Source organism: Bradysia coprophila (assembly GCF_014529535.1).
Source record: "Bradysia coprophila strain Holo2 chromosome IV unlocalized genomic scaffold, BU_Bcop_v1 contig_81, whole genome shotgun sequence".
NCBI classification, from domain to species: Eukaryota; Metazoa; Arthropoda; class Insecta; order Diptera; family Sciaridae; genus Bradysia; species Bradysia coprophila.
The window spans coordinates 2,039,681-2,055,129 of NW_023503375.1; the positions used below are offsets into that span (position 1 = coordinate 2,039,681).

At 33.9% G+C, this 15,449-nt stretch overlaps 1 protein-coding gene across 8 annotated transcripts in view; it reads right to left on the reverse strand.

Moving 5' to 3' along the window:
• Positions 1-15,449, reverse strand: part of LOC119072373 (protein Fe65 homolog) — a 77,697-nt gene that overhangs the window by 39,890 nt on the left and 22,358 nt on the right. For 4 of the 8 annotated variants that reach the window (XM_037177574.1, XM_037177572.1, XM_037177570.1 and 1 more), the window contains exons 1-2: positions 12,058-13,006; positions 5,925-5,961 (exon numbers count right to left, since the gene is read on the reverse strand). In XM_037177574.1, coding sequence (XP_037033469.1) covers positions 5,925-5,958 — 34 coding nt within the window. In that variant the 5' untranslated portion in view covers positions 5,959-5,961; positions 12,058-13,006. Of the gene's footprint in view, positions 1-5,924; positions 5,962-12,057; positions 13,007-15,449 lie in introns of those variants that run through there. The other 4 variants (XM_037177575.1, XM_037177573.1, XM_037177569.1 and 1 more) reach the window with 2 other exon arrangements.

A 15,449-nucleotide genomic window follows, 5' to 3' on the forward strand; every position in this document is an offset into this window, starting at 1 on the left:
GTCACTTTTCCTTTCTTTTTAAACAGTATCTTTCACCCCAAAATTTATGGCGAAGGGAAAAAAAATAGAAAAGTTGATACTCACCTAAATAACATCTAAGGAATTGTGTATAATGTAACTTGAGAACTTCGTCAGTTGATACTGGTAATATGAATGAATGTGCGAAAAGTGTATATATATACAAAGGAAATGAAGAATATTGTTAAATTGGATTAACAAGTTTTTGTGTCATTTTTCTTAATATCTCTGGCCTTCGGCATTAATAAACATGCGTGGAAAAACGAAACAATTTTCCATTTTAAATACAATGTTTGAGCTTCTGAGCAATCAAAAAATTAATCTGTCACATAAGGTAAGCGAGGGTATAGCTGACCGTGCAGGTTTACCTGACCAGCTACATTATTTATCAGTTTTGGAAAATAATTACGAATGATTTCATGATTTCATGAAAATAATTCGATTATTATGTTTACTTATTTGATAAAACCATAAAATGAAACCAGTGCACCATCTCAGTACAAAGTTGCACATTTCTTAAGAAAATCGTAAGATCGGTGTGGTCTAATTTAAGGTTTTTATTGACAAAAGAATTATTAACGGACAAAGTTTTGGTGTTTTTAGGTAGCAAATAGTTCGACAATTAATATTATTAACATAAATAGCGTCTAAAAGTTAATATTTGATTAATTACACGGTGGTCAAAACATTGCATCAAAAATATGCCATGTTTGTGTAGTTGACCGAACCAAATTCCATACATTTTTCTTCATGTGACAAATTCACCTTCCATGTGCATTGTTGTGTACGAAATGATGTGATTAAAATTCGTTGATATTTTGTGTTTTTATGAGTTTTTATCATTGAAATTGGTTAATATCAGTGAATTAAGAGTGAAAATGTGTCGAATAATGCGAAATTATTGCGAAAAATGTGAAAAATGTCTTAATTTTGTAGCGGTCAGCTACTGCAACAAGACTGGTCAGGTATAAAAACATCCGTATTTTAGTGGTCAGCTACTGCATCAAAGTGCTTCAGTAAAATCAGTTTTTTACAATAAAAATTAATTAATTGTCAATATTTCTGATATTCTACGGAATGGGAACAGATCAAATTAAATTCTGACGAAGGAAAGACTTAGCTTCATCGAAATCATCCTGAGATACTGATGACCAAAGTTGAAAAATTGCTTAGCCGGTCAGCTACTACCTCGCTTACCTTACGGCTATTCATCTGTTATCGATAACGACGACAAAAATAATGACAAGCTCTGTGTGATATGGTCCTCTATACAGTAAAATGCATGTTAAAATTGAAGTACAAGATTTGAAATCAACAAATTAAAAATACTTTGATCGATGGAAGTAATAGACACGATAATAATACTGGTCATATGCTTGCCGTCTGTAAGAGTGTAAATAGTACAGACACCAAAAAAACAGGATAAGAGGTCAACGCACTAAAGTGAAAGAAACAGGCATGACCCAAAACTGAAAACAAATCACTTTATCTCGGGTTATCGAGTTCGGGTCTTCGAAAATTGATTTTGGTGTAGTGTCCGGCTGGGATTTGGTTACGGTAAACATATTTGCTACATTTTTACAATGAGAGCAAGAAAATGAACTATAAATTAGTGAAAATGGGTTCAGGGCAAAACAGCATCACCTAAAGGTTCAAATCGAACATAAAAAATGTTGACGTAAATGCACCGTGGACAAAAAATACATAGCCAAGTCATAAATCATACGTAGAAAATAATAACGAATGACGACACCTGGGCGTTCAGATCGCCGATCGTTTTGAAATCGGTTTTAGAACTTCTTTCGCAGGATGACGAACGGAAAAACTCAAATGTTTAGCCTCTGACCTAAACAGAACTCGAACTATTTGAATCGATCGATTCTCAAATTCAATGTGTTCCCGGAAAGGAAAACACTGAAAAGCGAACGTTCTTTCATAGTTCCTTGTAACATCTATAGAAATAGATAAAGCCAACACTTTCATATCGCATATAATATGACAACGATAAAGTTTTGTTAACGACACAATGAATGACCAAATAGTTTCCCGGAAATCACACCATTCTGTCCATTTTCGTCCATAAATAAATTATGACGACGATAGATAATCTCTAACGTCTAAATGCAATGTTCCTCATAACGAGCGTACCGCCATAAAATTTATCCAAATTAATGTGAGATTGAAATCGAAATCCATAGAAACAATGAAAGAACCATTTTCCCAAAACGGACGTCATAACAAGTCTACTCTGAATCTGCCGTTCGTTTGCTCGTAATTTAATCAAAAGTAACAAAACGAAATGCCGCGTCGTTCTATTCGTCGGCTATATGAAAAGAAGCAGTGAAAATATAAAAAAAAAAACTTTTACCAGAGCAACGGCAGCAATTTCCCAAATATTGTAATGCGAAGTATATATAAAATTCGTATCGTATCCTATGCCAGTTCTAAAGGTAATTTTCATATAATACACACAATACATATAACTAAACAACAATAAAAAAATATGGAAAAATTCTCTACAGAAAAATGGAGTGTTTCGTTTGTTTTTATGAAAATTTTATGTAGTTAAGGTCGACAAATAGACGCCAATAATATTATAATGTGCTATATAAATGTCATTGATATATACATGCGTCTAGTTATTACTGGGACGATATAATACACCGATAAAAAATCATGTGAATAGGATGTAAAATATAGTATATTATGAAGGAAAACGTTAAAGAGAATTAATAAATGTTGATTGTTTGTCAATATTGAAACGACGGAGCACCAATTCTGGGTTGTGTTTATAGCACATTGAGAGTTTAATTTGCTAAAATTACGCAGAATATCTACTCGTAAATAAACAATTGAAAATTCGGAACGACAGTATGACGCATTAACGAATTATAAGAAAAATGAAAATATTTTTAATTTTTCCTTGAAGCTATACACGATGTACAGTTCGTTCATTTTTAGAAAACACAATTTTAGGTTTATGAGAGCTTTAAATGACATTAATGTTCCGAGACAATTAAGTGATTCCCAGTCCCAGTTTATGATATTTTGGCACAACATTCGAATTTAATAAGGTGTACAGTTAGAGACAGTGAAATTTTAGCATGACTTTTCTTCAGCTGTTTTTCAGCTGATACACACAAACAATCAAAACTGTTTAAACGTCTTTGTTCAAATGAGCCAAAATACCATAGACTGGAAACACTTAATTCACCGGTAAAATCTCGATAACTTGTACAACTCTAAAGAAAACTGTCAAATGTGTTTTTCTAGGATGAACAGATTGTAAGTAGAGTGCCTTTGGGATTATTGATCGTAAAGGTGAAATTCTGTAGTATAAAAAACCCAACACCGCCCCCAATCTCATTTTCAAAACGCTTCTACGCTTCTTCGACCTACACTATAGAACACAATTCGTGAAAAATGTCTCGAAATTGCATGAAAAATAGACCCATGAAAAATGCTTGCACAATGTTGTCAGAAAATGTATGAGCCATCTGTCAAATTTTTAATACTTGATGTAGGCCTGGGCCTGATTTAAACGCTTATTTTTCAGACAATTGTACTAGCCTTCACAATTAATGTAGATAATATAAATCACAGTAATTGCAATTCGAACTCGAGTTCCCACATATTTCACACTTTACAAACAAGCTGTACATTCTTATAGGCTATGGTAATAATGCATTCTTCATACAAAGCTGGATTGATAGTGCTAAAGGGAACGGAAAATGTAGATTGTTTATAAACGAATTTATTTCAAACGAAAAATAATTACAATTTTGAATTTTCCAACGACCAGTCCCTACTCTACCTGCAAGTGAAAAACATCCTAGAATTTCTAAAGCACGTTGTTATGCAACTGTCTGCACTCCGAAAGTTTCCACTTTCGCTCCGAGTATCTACTGCTTTTCATTAAATTCTAGTTCAGAATAACATCATATTACGTTGCTTTCTAACTGGTTAATTTTTTAATTTAATTGCTGCATGGTCCCAGAGGAGCATTTCCCAATATATATTCCTCATTTTTTATATTAAATTACGTACAAGTTGAAGTGGAATATAACTGTCTAATAATGGTAAATCATGAATTGTTGGAACACTTCAACAAATAAATTTCCACATTTTCTCGTATTATCCTTTTACCCTAAATTCAGTAAATTTATAGCTGGTTGTCAAAACTATTAAATAAACTGTTCCTCCAATTTAAACAATATTCGAAAACTTTATTATCCCGACCTACACAATGCCCTTATTATAAGATGTTAAACCGTATGCTGCTGCTGCAGTGTAGGAAAATTTCCGCTTTCTGTTGCAACGTAATATGTTGAAGAAAATTCAATTATTAATTTTACAACACAAAACTTGAAGGGTTTCCATTGCAATATTTTCGTATTTTATTTTTATGACGTCGATTCGATAAAATTTTGCAACCATGCTCTCCGAAATTTGGTGTAAATTTAAAATAAAGTGGGTTAGACTACGGTATTATACATTGTTTTGAACACACAAAAAAAGTTGAGAGTTGAGCTGAACGATATATCACGAAATATGAAGAATAACCAACAGTTTAAACGAAATGGTTTTTTTCCTCTCCTCTTCGGCAAAAAAAGAACGTCATGGCATTTTTCAAAGCGGTTAAATTTAAGCTTCACATTATTAGGGTATTACAGATAAATGATTTTTCTTTTGCGTTTTTCGTTTAAACGGGAAATCGATCAAATAAATTGTGAAAAGTGACGCTTGATTGTAGCACAGTACTGTATGCCTCGTTTTGTTATGATTTTATCGAGAAATTTTAATTGGAAAAAGTGAGGTCTATCAATTTTGACTAAGACCAAGGCTACATAGTGAAGTGGGTGTTACAGGGTACCTTTTCAAGGTATTTTAAGTTGGTTTTTGCCACGACAAAAAAAAAACGCATCCATTAAAGCTTACCACCCACAAATCTTCATTTTTACAAGGCCAATATTTTAGAAATGGCAGACGCATCGCGATATAATCATTGAATCTGTCATTTCATTTGGTAAGAATATCACCTGATTGAAAAATCAAAAATGTATACTTCATTTGTTAACATACATTTTGCGATACTCATAAGACTAAGCAAATTCAACCGCTCTAAAAGGTGAATTGGAGTGATTTCTTGAACATTGTGAATGGACACGAAACCTTTAAATGGATTCAGGATTCTGTAATTTAATAAGGATTTTCACATTGGAAATTTATTTAGCTTGTCTATGATATTGCACTAAGCATACGACTAATTGGAGTTGAATTCTGAGCAAGAAATTTTTGATTTAAATTTATTTAAAAAAAACGGTTCCTGCATTGTGTGCAATCAGATTTGTTTGTGAAAAGAGAGAACTTTTAGTGGTATTTCTTGCCTGATAAGTTAAAAAAATTCTATCAACGAAAGTGTTATTCGTCCCCAAGCCGATATAGGGCCGATTGAAAAACTGATTACCGTTTCGGAGTCCTGAGATCATGTGATGCACGATCGCATTTTATTTGACTAAAATCCGTCGAGCAAAAAATTTATTATTTTTCTGATGACATTGGTTTTGTTGCAGCGACATCTTTCAATGAGATAGTGAATCGTTCTCTATCGGTAGAGTTTTGATTGAATAGAGAAAAGATAACTGATGTCGTAATCCCTCTTCAGGGCCTATTATTGGTATATTTACTCGCTGAATTTCACAAAATATTCGCTACCGAATTTTTGACAGTTTTAACTGGGCTACCCATATCGCAGATATGGGTAGAAAAGAGAGATGGATAGTGAACTTTGACAGTTCTAACTTACCGAAAAACAATTGCTGTACGCGCCCACAAATTTGGTAACTTTCTGTCAAACACAATATATTGCAACTATACCACCATTAAATTATATTTATTCAACTTACCAGCTGATATCTCTGCATTTAAATTATCATTCATAATCTGTAACGAAAGAGAAGAAAGAAAAAACGAATTAAAATAGAACGAAGCTAGCTTAACAGTTTAAAATGTTTAAATCCTAAATGAAGACAGGCGTATAATATAACAATAAGAAGCTTTTATTACGAGTAGTTTAGCAATAAATGACGGTTTATACGCTGAACAAAGCCATCAATTAATGTTGCCCATTAAACAAGTTTACTTTATGTGGATTTGTGTTAACAACGATTTTGATATCCTTGAAAAGAATGTGGCAAATTATTTTTAATTTTATTAACCTCAGCCCTTCTCTAACCCACGTTTTTTATCTATGCTCTCTGATATAAAAAAGTCTAATTTTTGTCTACTTTCAAAATTATTATCATCCATTAAAGCTTAATTATGTAATTTACTTGGCATTTCGGAACAAATTATCCACGTTATATAAACGAAATGGCTCATTGACGTATAATATTCTCTATACGCTATAAAATAGAGAGATCGTTTGTGTATCCAATGACTCTCTAGCATACACTGCATACACACAACCAACCGACTATATATTTATTGTGTTTATATATAACACAAACAACGGAAAACCATAATTTTTAACATTATCGCGATATTCTTCTTCTTCCATGGTGCAATATTTTTCCATTTTCTTCCGGCACGCTATTATAACTTCCACATAACAGACAGACTGAGTGGCATTATTTTACTGGGAAAACGAAATGAATGTGGAAAAAATGAACGAAAATTAAGTTTAAAAGAAAAACTCGCCAATTAATTACCGCCACAAAACGATCAAAGTATACAGCAAAATCCATTTTAGAATTAAAAGCTTTTCCTTAACACCATTTCTACGATCTCTTATAACACGATTTTCCACACCGCATCAGGGAAGAAGAAGAAAAAAAACCACCCTCCGGTTCATAAAGCTTTTTGTTGTTACTTCATACAAAAACCAGTACATCGTGTACTTAAATAAATACAAGTCAATGGATGGAATGAATACAAAAAAAAAGTGTGTACAGGAACGGAAAATACATCTGAAAAACTTATTCAAACATACCCCAACATAAAACGCGAAGAGGAGAGAGATGATATTGCGTGTGATGAGCCAGCCAAAACGATATTCTATATATCGGTTAGAATGAATTGATATAAAAAGCGCTATGGATTCGGAACACTTTTTTTTGTGTGTGCGAAAATGAAATTTAGTTTGATGGGAGAAAATATTTTTATTGCTTTTAAATAGAGGATTTGTGGCTTGGAAACAGCTTGTTCGATTGAATGGATTTGAGGTTATAGCGGCATTTTCGTGTTCATAAACGTAAAATAAGTACACCCGGAAATAAATGGCAAAAAATTCAGATATATATTTTTAGGTTGGTCGGTCATTATTACGTCGATAGATACGCAGTAATGAAGCGTTAAATTAAATTTGGTGGAAAAATTCTTCGTTTTTTTTCGTATTTAAATTTCTGAGATTCTTTGCTTCTACTTTCAATTTAAGGAAACCATTAAAAGTGTAAGAAATTTGTTGACATTTCAGGACCGTAGCTCAGGGGTTGCTCAAGGTGTGCTGAGCACATCCTGGACTATTAAATATTAACATAATTAATTAATTAATTAATTAATCGTCGCACTTTGTCTCCTTCGAATATGAAAAATATTATTCGTACCACGGACTAAAAGTCTTTTTTAACGTATTCGATTCCAGACCTCGCCTTCGGCTCTGTCTGGAAACCTCTCGCACGCTAAAAAAGACTTTTAGTCTTAGGTACGAAGTAAACTATTTTGACATTGATTATAACAAGTTTTTGTGGACTACACCAGTCTAAACCCTTTATCCATCACACACCTCTAATATTAACCCAATAAACTTTCTTTTCAATAGACTCTTTTTTAGTCTATTGACACACCCAATAAAAGCGGCCTAGCTGCGACCCTGTGACCTTTGACTCTCGTCATTGCGCCTCATGTTCAACACGTTCAACGAAGACTCGAAAAATCTCAATGAGGACTTCTTTTGAAAATGTTCCTACCGAAATTGGACGCCTCCTCCAGCGGGCTTTTTTATATGGACTCTGTAACTTAATGGCCCCTAAAGTCAAAAGTGACCGTCAAAAAGAATTACTTGATGTGTGGCTAGTGGGAGATGCACTTTTGTTATGGGGTTCTTTCCAGAACAGTATGCTAGAGAATTCGTTCGTTGATATCGAAAACGTAAGTCAGCAGCCACACATGCTCTTCAAGTATAAAGGAACCTACTCCAAAATGTACATTTATTGTCTCACTACCCATGCATGTTTGGTTTCTTTGGAAAGCTGAAGCCAGTAGAAATCAGAAAAAGCTGTTTTTGGCTCTTTTGTTGTTTTTCGGTTACAGAGAGACCGTTTTAATTTCGACAAATTAGCCCAATTTGTCCTTTATTTTCAGTGAAGGTTAATTTTTAACCCAAAGGGATTTTATCTGCCCCGAAAGTACTCACAATTACCTTTCCAACGACACCCCTTACAAGAACGTAGCTTTCACGGATCTGGAAAGAACTCCACAAGAAAAGTGCGTGTTTTCGGGTCTTGATTATCTCCCACTACACACAAGCATCGAGGAATTTTTTGACAGCATTTTTGGCTTCTAAGGACCAAATTTTTGTAAGAAAATTTCATTTTTTTCGGTTTTTGATTACCTCCGACCAGCCACACAAGCTTCGTAGAATTTTTTTGAAAGTGGTTTCGGCTTCTAAGGTCGAAAAGATTCCAGACATAAAAAATCAATCATGAAAATCCGTCCGATTTCGGTAAGTTTTCAAAAGAATCTCTCCAAGTGAAAAGAAACCCTTCTCTGGATTTGATGCGCATCATATATGTTCGCTTACATTGACCACGTCATTACGACTTACGACCCAAAGTTCAATCAATTTAAGTAAAATAATTTCACGTTCACAATATGTAGGTGGGTAGGTACCGCATGTTATTACTTTCGTACTTTCGTAATACACCAGCTACACAAATGTACAGACAAATAAAAAAAAGGAAAAACTTTTTCCTTTTTTTTTCTTCTGTAAAACATCAGTGATTTTATATCGATGTAATGAGTTTCACGTGTACAACGAAGACGAGCAACAAAATGCTACACAAGCTGTGTCACTTTATACGTATATAGATAGGTTATATGTGTGTCTCTGCTGTGTATCTGTGCCCAGTTGAATTCAAATAAACTTCGCTCAAAAAATACCATGCCTTTAAGCTGTGTCATGTACAAATTCAGAAGCGTATGTGTGGTAATATTGATTTTTTATATATTTTTATTAAATTTGTTCCATACCGTAATATGTATACGTATATTACACCCAGCGCCAGCCTCAAGTGTATATTTCTCGGAAAAATATGTTTTCCTTTGCTTAATTCGTCCTTTACACACATAAACTGAATTGTTATGGACGAACCATTCCGTCTTTTCTTCTCTCGCTTTTTTTCCCTTGTATTTCAGACCAAATCTGTAAATTGGCTAAACCTAAAATCTATGTGAGGAGCTTGGGAGAAAAGAACAAAAATGAAAACGTAACGATAGAGACACACACACACAATATTGTGTCTTTATTTGTTCATAAAATAAGTCGCCTGGTAATCTAATAATGTTATTTTCGTTAATTTGAACGAAAGTTTCCCTTAGATGAGAAGTGGTTAAATATGGAGATATAAAATTGGAGCCTTAATTATGGACGAAATCTTGACTAAATTGGATGATATGACAATATTTTCATGTTCAGGTGTTGGTTTCATTCGATTTTTATCGTTTATTCATGCTGTCTTATATACCAGTGAGTGTCTCTAATGTTCAAGCAAACATTTTCGGACTAAATCGAGAATCAGTTCAGCACGTGAGATCATAAAACATCCATTGCTTTACCATCAATATTGCAGAAGAAGAAGAAAAAAAATGTGGCAATTCTTAACGCTACATTGCTTTCGGTATAACACAGATTATAGGATACTCTACATGCTATCTGAGATTTACCAACCATCCAACTCAACATTATCTATCCATAAATAAAGTTGTTTCCGATATCGATAGCAAACAAGTTGGAAAAAAGAAGAAGAGGAAGAAAGTACTGTGTGTCGAGGGTTGTAAGGGTTTCTTGAAAAAGTCACCACATGGTGAGGGGGGGGGGCATATTTCGGAATTTCTAATGCAAACATGAAATCTGAACATATTTTTGCTGGTGTGGAAGTGATGTGTGTCTACGACGACACATGTATCAAAAAATATTGTAAAATGCTAAAAAGTTCTTGCATCTTGTTTAACTTACATAAAGTGTGAACAAGTCGAGCTTGTTAGGTTACAACTACGTGATTAAACCAGGAAATGTGTGCGGTCGTTCTGGAGAGAAGTGAACATTACTGTACGATAAATTCTCACACATCATGCTAATGGGCGGTCGGTTATATGAGATATCATATAAAACCAGCCATAATTGCTCAATAAATAGACGTACCCTGGAGCAAATTAATAATGGCTTGGATATTATGGCATATTATGTTAATTGTAATTGGTTTTAATGAAACTTTATTGTGTGTAGGTTTTTCTGGGGTGGGTTTCGAATGTCGTTAGCCGGGAAAGAGATCGAAAAATGTGCTTGTGTACTTTGTGGTGTAATAAATGAAATCCGAAAAGCTTTGTTTTTATTAATTGTAGTCATTTGACCGGAATCACTGACACGCTCGGAATAGATTTTCCGGTTCGGCCATTACCTTTTTTGTTGGGAAAACGTTCGACGTATTGTAAGAATTAAATTCCTTCGATGGATCTTTAGATATACACAGCAGGATAATGAACATATTGTTTTGTTGAAACAATAAGTAACAGTTTTACATCGAGTTGGACCATACTTTCGATGTAAACTCTGCACTGCACGTACGTTCTTGGTTGAAGTAACGTTTTTACAACGGAGAAATTTTTAACTGGAGCTTACGTAACCAACATAATTCGACGAATCGTGATCGAAATTCCGTATGACAAATTTACGTAATGAAATCGATATAGTTCAAAAATGCAGCGGAATGAATTTAGGTCACATACGGTCTGCCAAAATCGAATTTTAATTCATGATTGTCGGTACGAAAATCGCAATTTTCTTGGAATGACTGCAATCCCCATCAATGAACGTTGTGAATGTTTTTTTTTAAAGTTAATTGATTTCGCAGTAAAACGTTTCGTAAATGAATTAATTAAATGGTGAGTCCAGACGAGATATTTAATTATACTGCGGAGTTCACTTATCTTTTCTGAATTTATTATCTCGACAAGAAGCAATTAATTTTGACAAATCGATTCGTAAAGCGTAACTGTTCAACGTAATTAACAATTGTTGATTGACATTCAACGAAACAAAGTTTAAAATTGGATTTCAACGTCAATTCTCCGAACGTTATTGCTGTGTGTGTTTTTTTAAGATTAACAATGAATTCGAAAACCGTTTGCCATAAAAAATGTGCATAGAACCATACCACCATTTTAACTATCAAAAACATTCATTGCTTTCCCAAACCAATCGTAATTGAGAATTTTTATTACAAGACGATGCGAGAGAAAAAAAATACCGTAATTAACGATCAATACCATCAATTATTGGGTCTGCTTATTTTCGTAGACGTTGCAGACGTGGTGCATCGTTTTCCGAATCAATAAAATCGAAAATTTATGGGAGAAAGAGTAATGGAATGACATAAATTTACAGCCTTTTAGCCGGGGTTACAGACATTATGTGTACGACATTTTATGGCAGATTATTGTTGAAAGGCAATATATAGAAGGCTCAGACTGAAAATGAGTGGGAAGACTTTTATTTTTCCACGCCGAAGCTTTACCAGTTCGGTGAAATTTTACTCCTTATGTAATAATGGGATCAACACTAGCTGCCTTAGGCGTCAGTCATGGAGTATGTCACGCCAAAACCTACGTTCTTTTTTTCAGATCCCTTCTCCTGTCACGCAATAATATATGAAAACTTAAAAAATGTATTTGCTGTCACGCAAGGCCAGACCCTCTATACTCACTCGGACCGTGACATAGTTTATAAAACGGGGTCTTATCATTATCATAAATGACACTTACCTGAATGAAGATAACAGTTTATTGGTAAATCCTCAACAGGTCAAATTTTTTCTGACAACGAAACACAATTTACGTCCAAGAAACTTTTATTTTTTTATGTCGATCAATTAACTTAAGTGTTCCAAAATAGCACGTTACCTCTAAAACGTATTGCTTTCAATAAAAATTCACAGAGTCCATTCGGTACAAAAGATTATTTCAATAAAAGTGTTCCAGTATATATAGGCTGTTTCGAACCAACACTTCAATATAACTTCTATCACTCAATCATCTAATAGACTGGTAAATAATGTTCTAATAAAGTACAGCCCTAAAATTACCCAATTTTATTGTCCTTTTTACATCAGTTTCGGAGATGGTATAAGAGCCATAAAATGCCTTATTGTGTGTAAATATGTAATGTGTCTGTGTACAACGAAGAAATGAAGCATTACACGCTTTTCATGACTCTACATCCGTAGAATGAATTTATTTTTCCATTGGAACTGTATGGAGGATATGTTATATATTGTACATCAAAAAGGAACACCAACGACGACGATTGATTACGATACAGTTATATTTTTTCTCAACAAATTGTTGCGAATAACACACAGCTACGAACGTCTATGATAAGATTATCTGATTATACACAAATATGTTCGGTTATGAATGTATTGAAACACTTAACTATAATCACTTTTCTTCGTCAAAAATTGTCTATACGAACATAACATTCGACAACGATAACATTCGAGTCATGAAAATCAAATGTCTCTAATTACGTCACACACAATTTCGTGGCACAAGAAAAAAAAAACAACGACGAATATTCAAGTCACAGGCGGGGGATGATGTGCAATATATATGTAGAATCCTCACTGATCACACATGAAAATTAAAAAAGAAAAAAGAAAATTTATTCCGAGATCCCTTTACGTAATGCTTTATACGGCACGAAAGCTGATGACTTTTTAAAATCAAGTTGCATTCATCGAATAACTCCACCCGACCAGAAAGAGGGAAGGAAAATCGCAGCACGTGTCGTTGAAAAAAGACGTGAATTAATTGTGTGTGTACGAACAAGACAATAATATGACGGAAAAACGAAATGGCTATACGGTTTCAGTAAGGGAATATGACGGTGGTTGAGAATGTGAGAATTTGCGTTAGAATCCCATGCAGGGCGAAGAAAAGGTTCCCGAAAATGTGATGTAATTTTGCTCGACCGATCGAACACATTGAACTAATTGTCAGTGTTCACATTCAAAGCTCTACCTGAAAATATTTTTCTTTCGAATCATTCTAATACGAAAACGTTGCACTACGTTTTTCACAACAAAAAAATATCACTCTCCTTAATCAATAGCTGTACGTACATACTCCACTGGACGAAACCGCACAATTTTACCTATACATGCGATAGGGCGGTGCTTGCATATTGATTCGCATTTGTTCGTGACAGTACTGTCAAAATGAGCGGAAACTAAATACATTGATACGGAGAGACGTCACATTATATCCTTACATAACAAAAATGTTATACACACACGCACAACCACACAGGGAAAATGTCAATGGGGAAAATAGGAAAATTTTTAGCGCATGCGTTTTCGTATGTTCCACCGTTACCACTAACGAAGAAATCAAATGAATTATGTTGTAAGGTAGGACATACGGAATTCTGGGCCACAAAAACGTTTACAGAGCTTACCGGTATTGTTATGAAGTCCAAACATAAATTTATGGTTGTTTGTGATGCAGAAGTAAATTTTTCCATGCTTGTGGTCAGAAAAAGTGTCATTGCCGCCTCCTTAAAAAAAGGATTTTAGAATTTTCTGGCCACAAACATGAAAAATACTGTTCTTCCTTGCTTGGTAATTTGTTCCTTTAATATATGGGTCATAGTCCTCGCACTCGGCTTGAACTACAGACTTCCCTCGCGTCAAAACAATAAATATCGAAGCAAGACAGTAATGTACTATGAATTCGAACTTTTTCTTATTAATATTTACGTCTTTCGTCCATAAATCAGAGGGCACATTGTAAGTTCATTAATTTGTGGGTTAAAATAATTTCCATATTTTCAACGTGAAAATGAGATATTACTGTGGCTGTTAGTGTTGTCTACATTATATATATTTATCGAACTCCACAGTATTGTTAGAAAATGTTCTATCATCGAACTAAATATTTGTTCAAGACGGTCAATAAGTAATTCTACAAAAAATAGAAACAAAAATTAAAACCACGACTGTTTAGAAACACGCTGATCATGATAAAAATTCATAAAATAATGATGAGCTATCAGTGAGTCATCAAGTAATTTAGTCATTTATATGTATACAGATGTATACAGCCGGTAGTATAAGCAGAGGTAACAAAATACCATAGCCAGGCATCCGCTTACATCTTCTGTAAAATAACTTTTGTCGACTCTATATATCCTCCCTAAATGTTAATCTAATTTTAATTGCACACGAAATGTCGCATCGAAAGTTTTCGTTTCGTTAGGAAATGTTTTTAGCCTTTTACGTAGAACATACCTTGTTTAGAGCATTAAGGTATGCCATGAACACATACACTACGACTGAACGAATATTGTGTAACACACAAAGTGCATATTACGTCGCGACATAAAAGTGAAGACATTTTTCCAGCAGAATATGTTTATGGCAACGACTCTTGTATTATTTAAATAAGTTTTCACCCCATAAGTTAGGATGTCATAAAATGAAGTATGACGACTGAAAACATTTAATATTTTTTTTATTGAGATATGTGTATCAGGTTAATGTTTGTTAAAGTGTGCCATAAATTCTAGTGTTAAATTTATAAAGTACGGGAGTAGTATTACGATCATATCATTACATACTGGTTTGTATCTTTCGCCGAATTTGATGATGCTCGTGTAGAATTTAAGCGTCTTTCTATTTTGAATTTATTAAAATCGTTGAAAGTATCACATTTCGAAAGCCTAATATCCCATTATTCACGTCCTCAAACGAGTGAGACAGATTTGGGAGCGAGAGGTCGTTACTAAAAATGACAGAATTACGGGCCTTAGCATTTCAAATGTATCACTGTCATTTTTTTCAAAGAATGTCATTGTGAATCTCAGAAAAATTTGAAATGTTAAAGACTGTAGTTTAATCATTGCACAACTAACGACTTCACATTACGGCCTTTTCTTTCGTTGAAGAAAATACTGAAGTATGAATCGAATAGGAAAGACATTCCTTCTGTCGACATATCAGATTTAAAATTCAAATAATTTTTTTCATTCACATCAAGATCATTGACATTTTCTATTGATTGTTTCTCACACATTAACTGTTCTTCTTACCAATGTTGTTGACGGAAAAGAAATTTTGTATTGCAAAAAGAGGATACTCTGTCTCTGATATACTTTC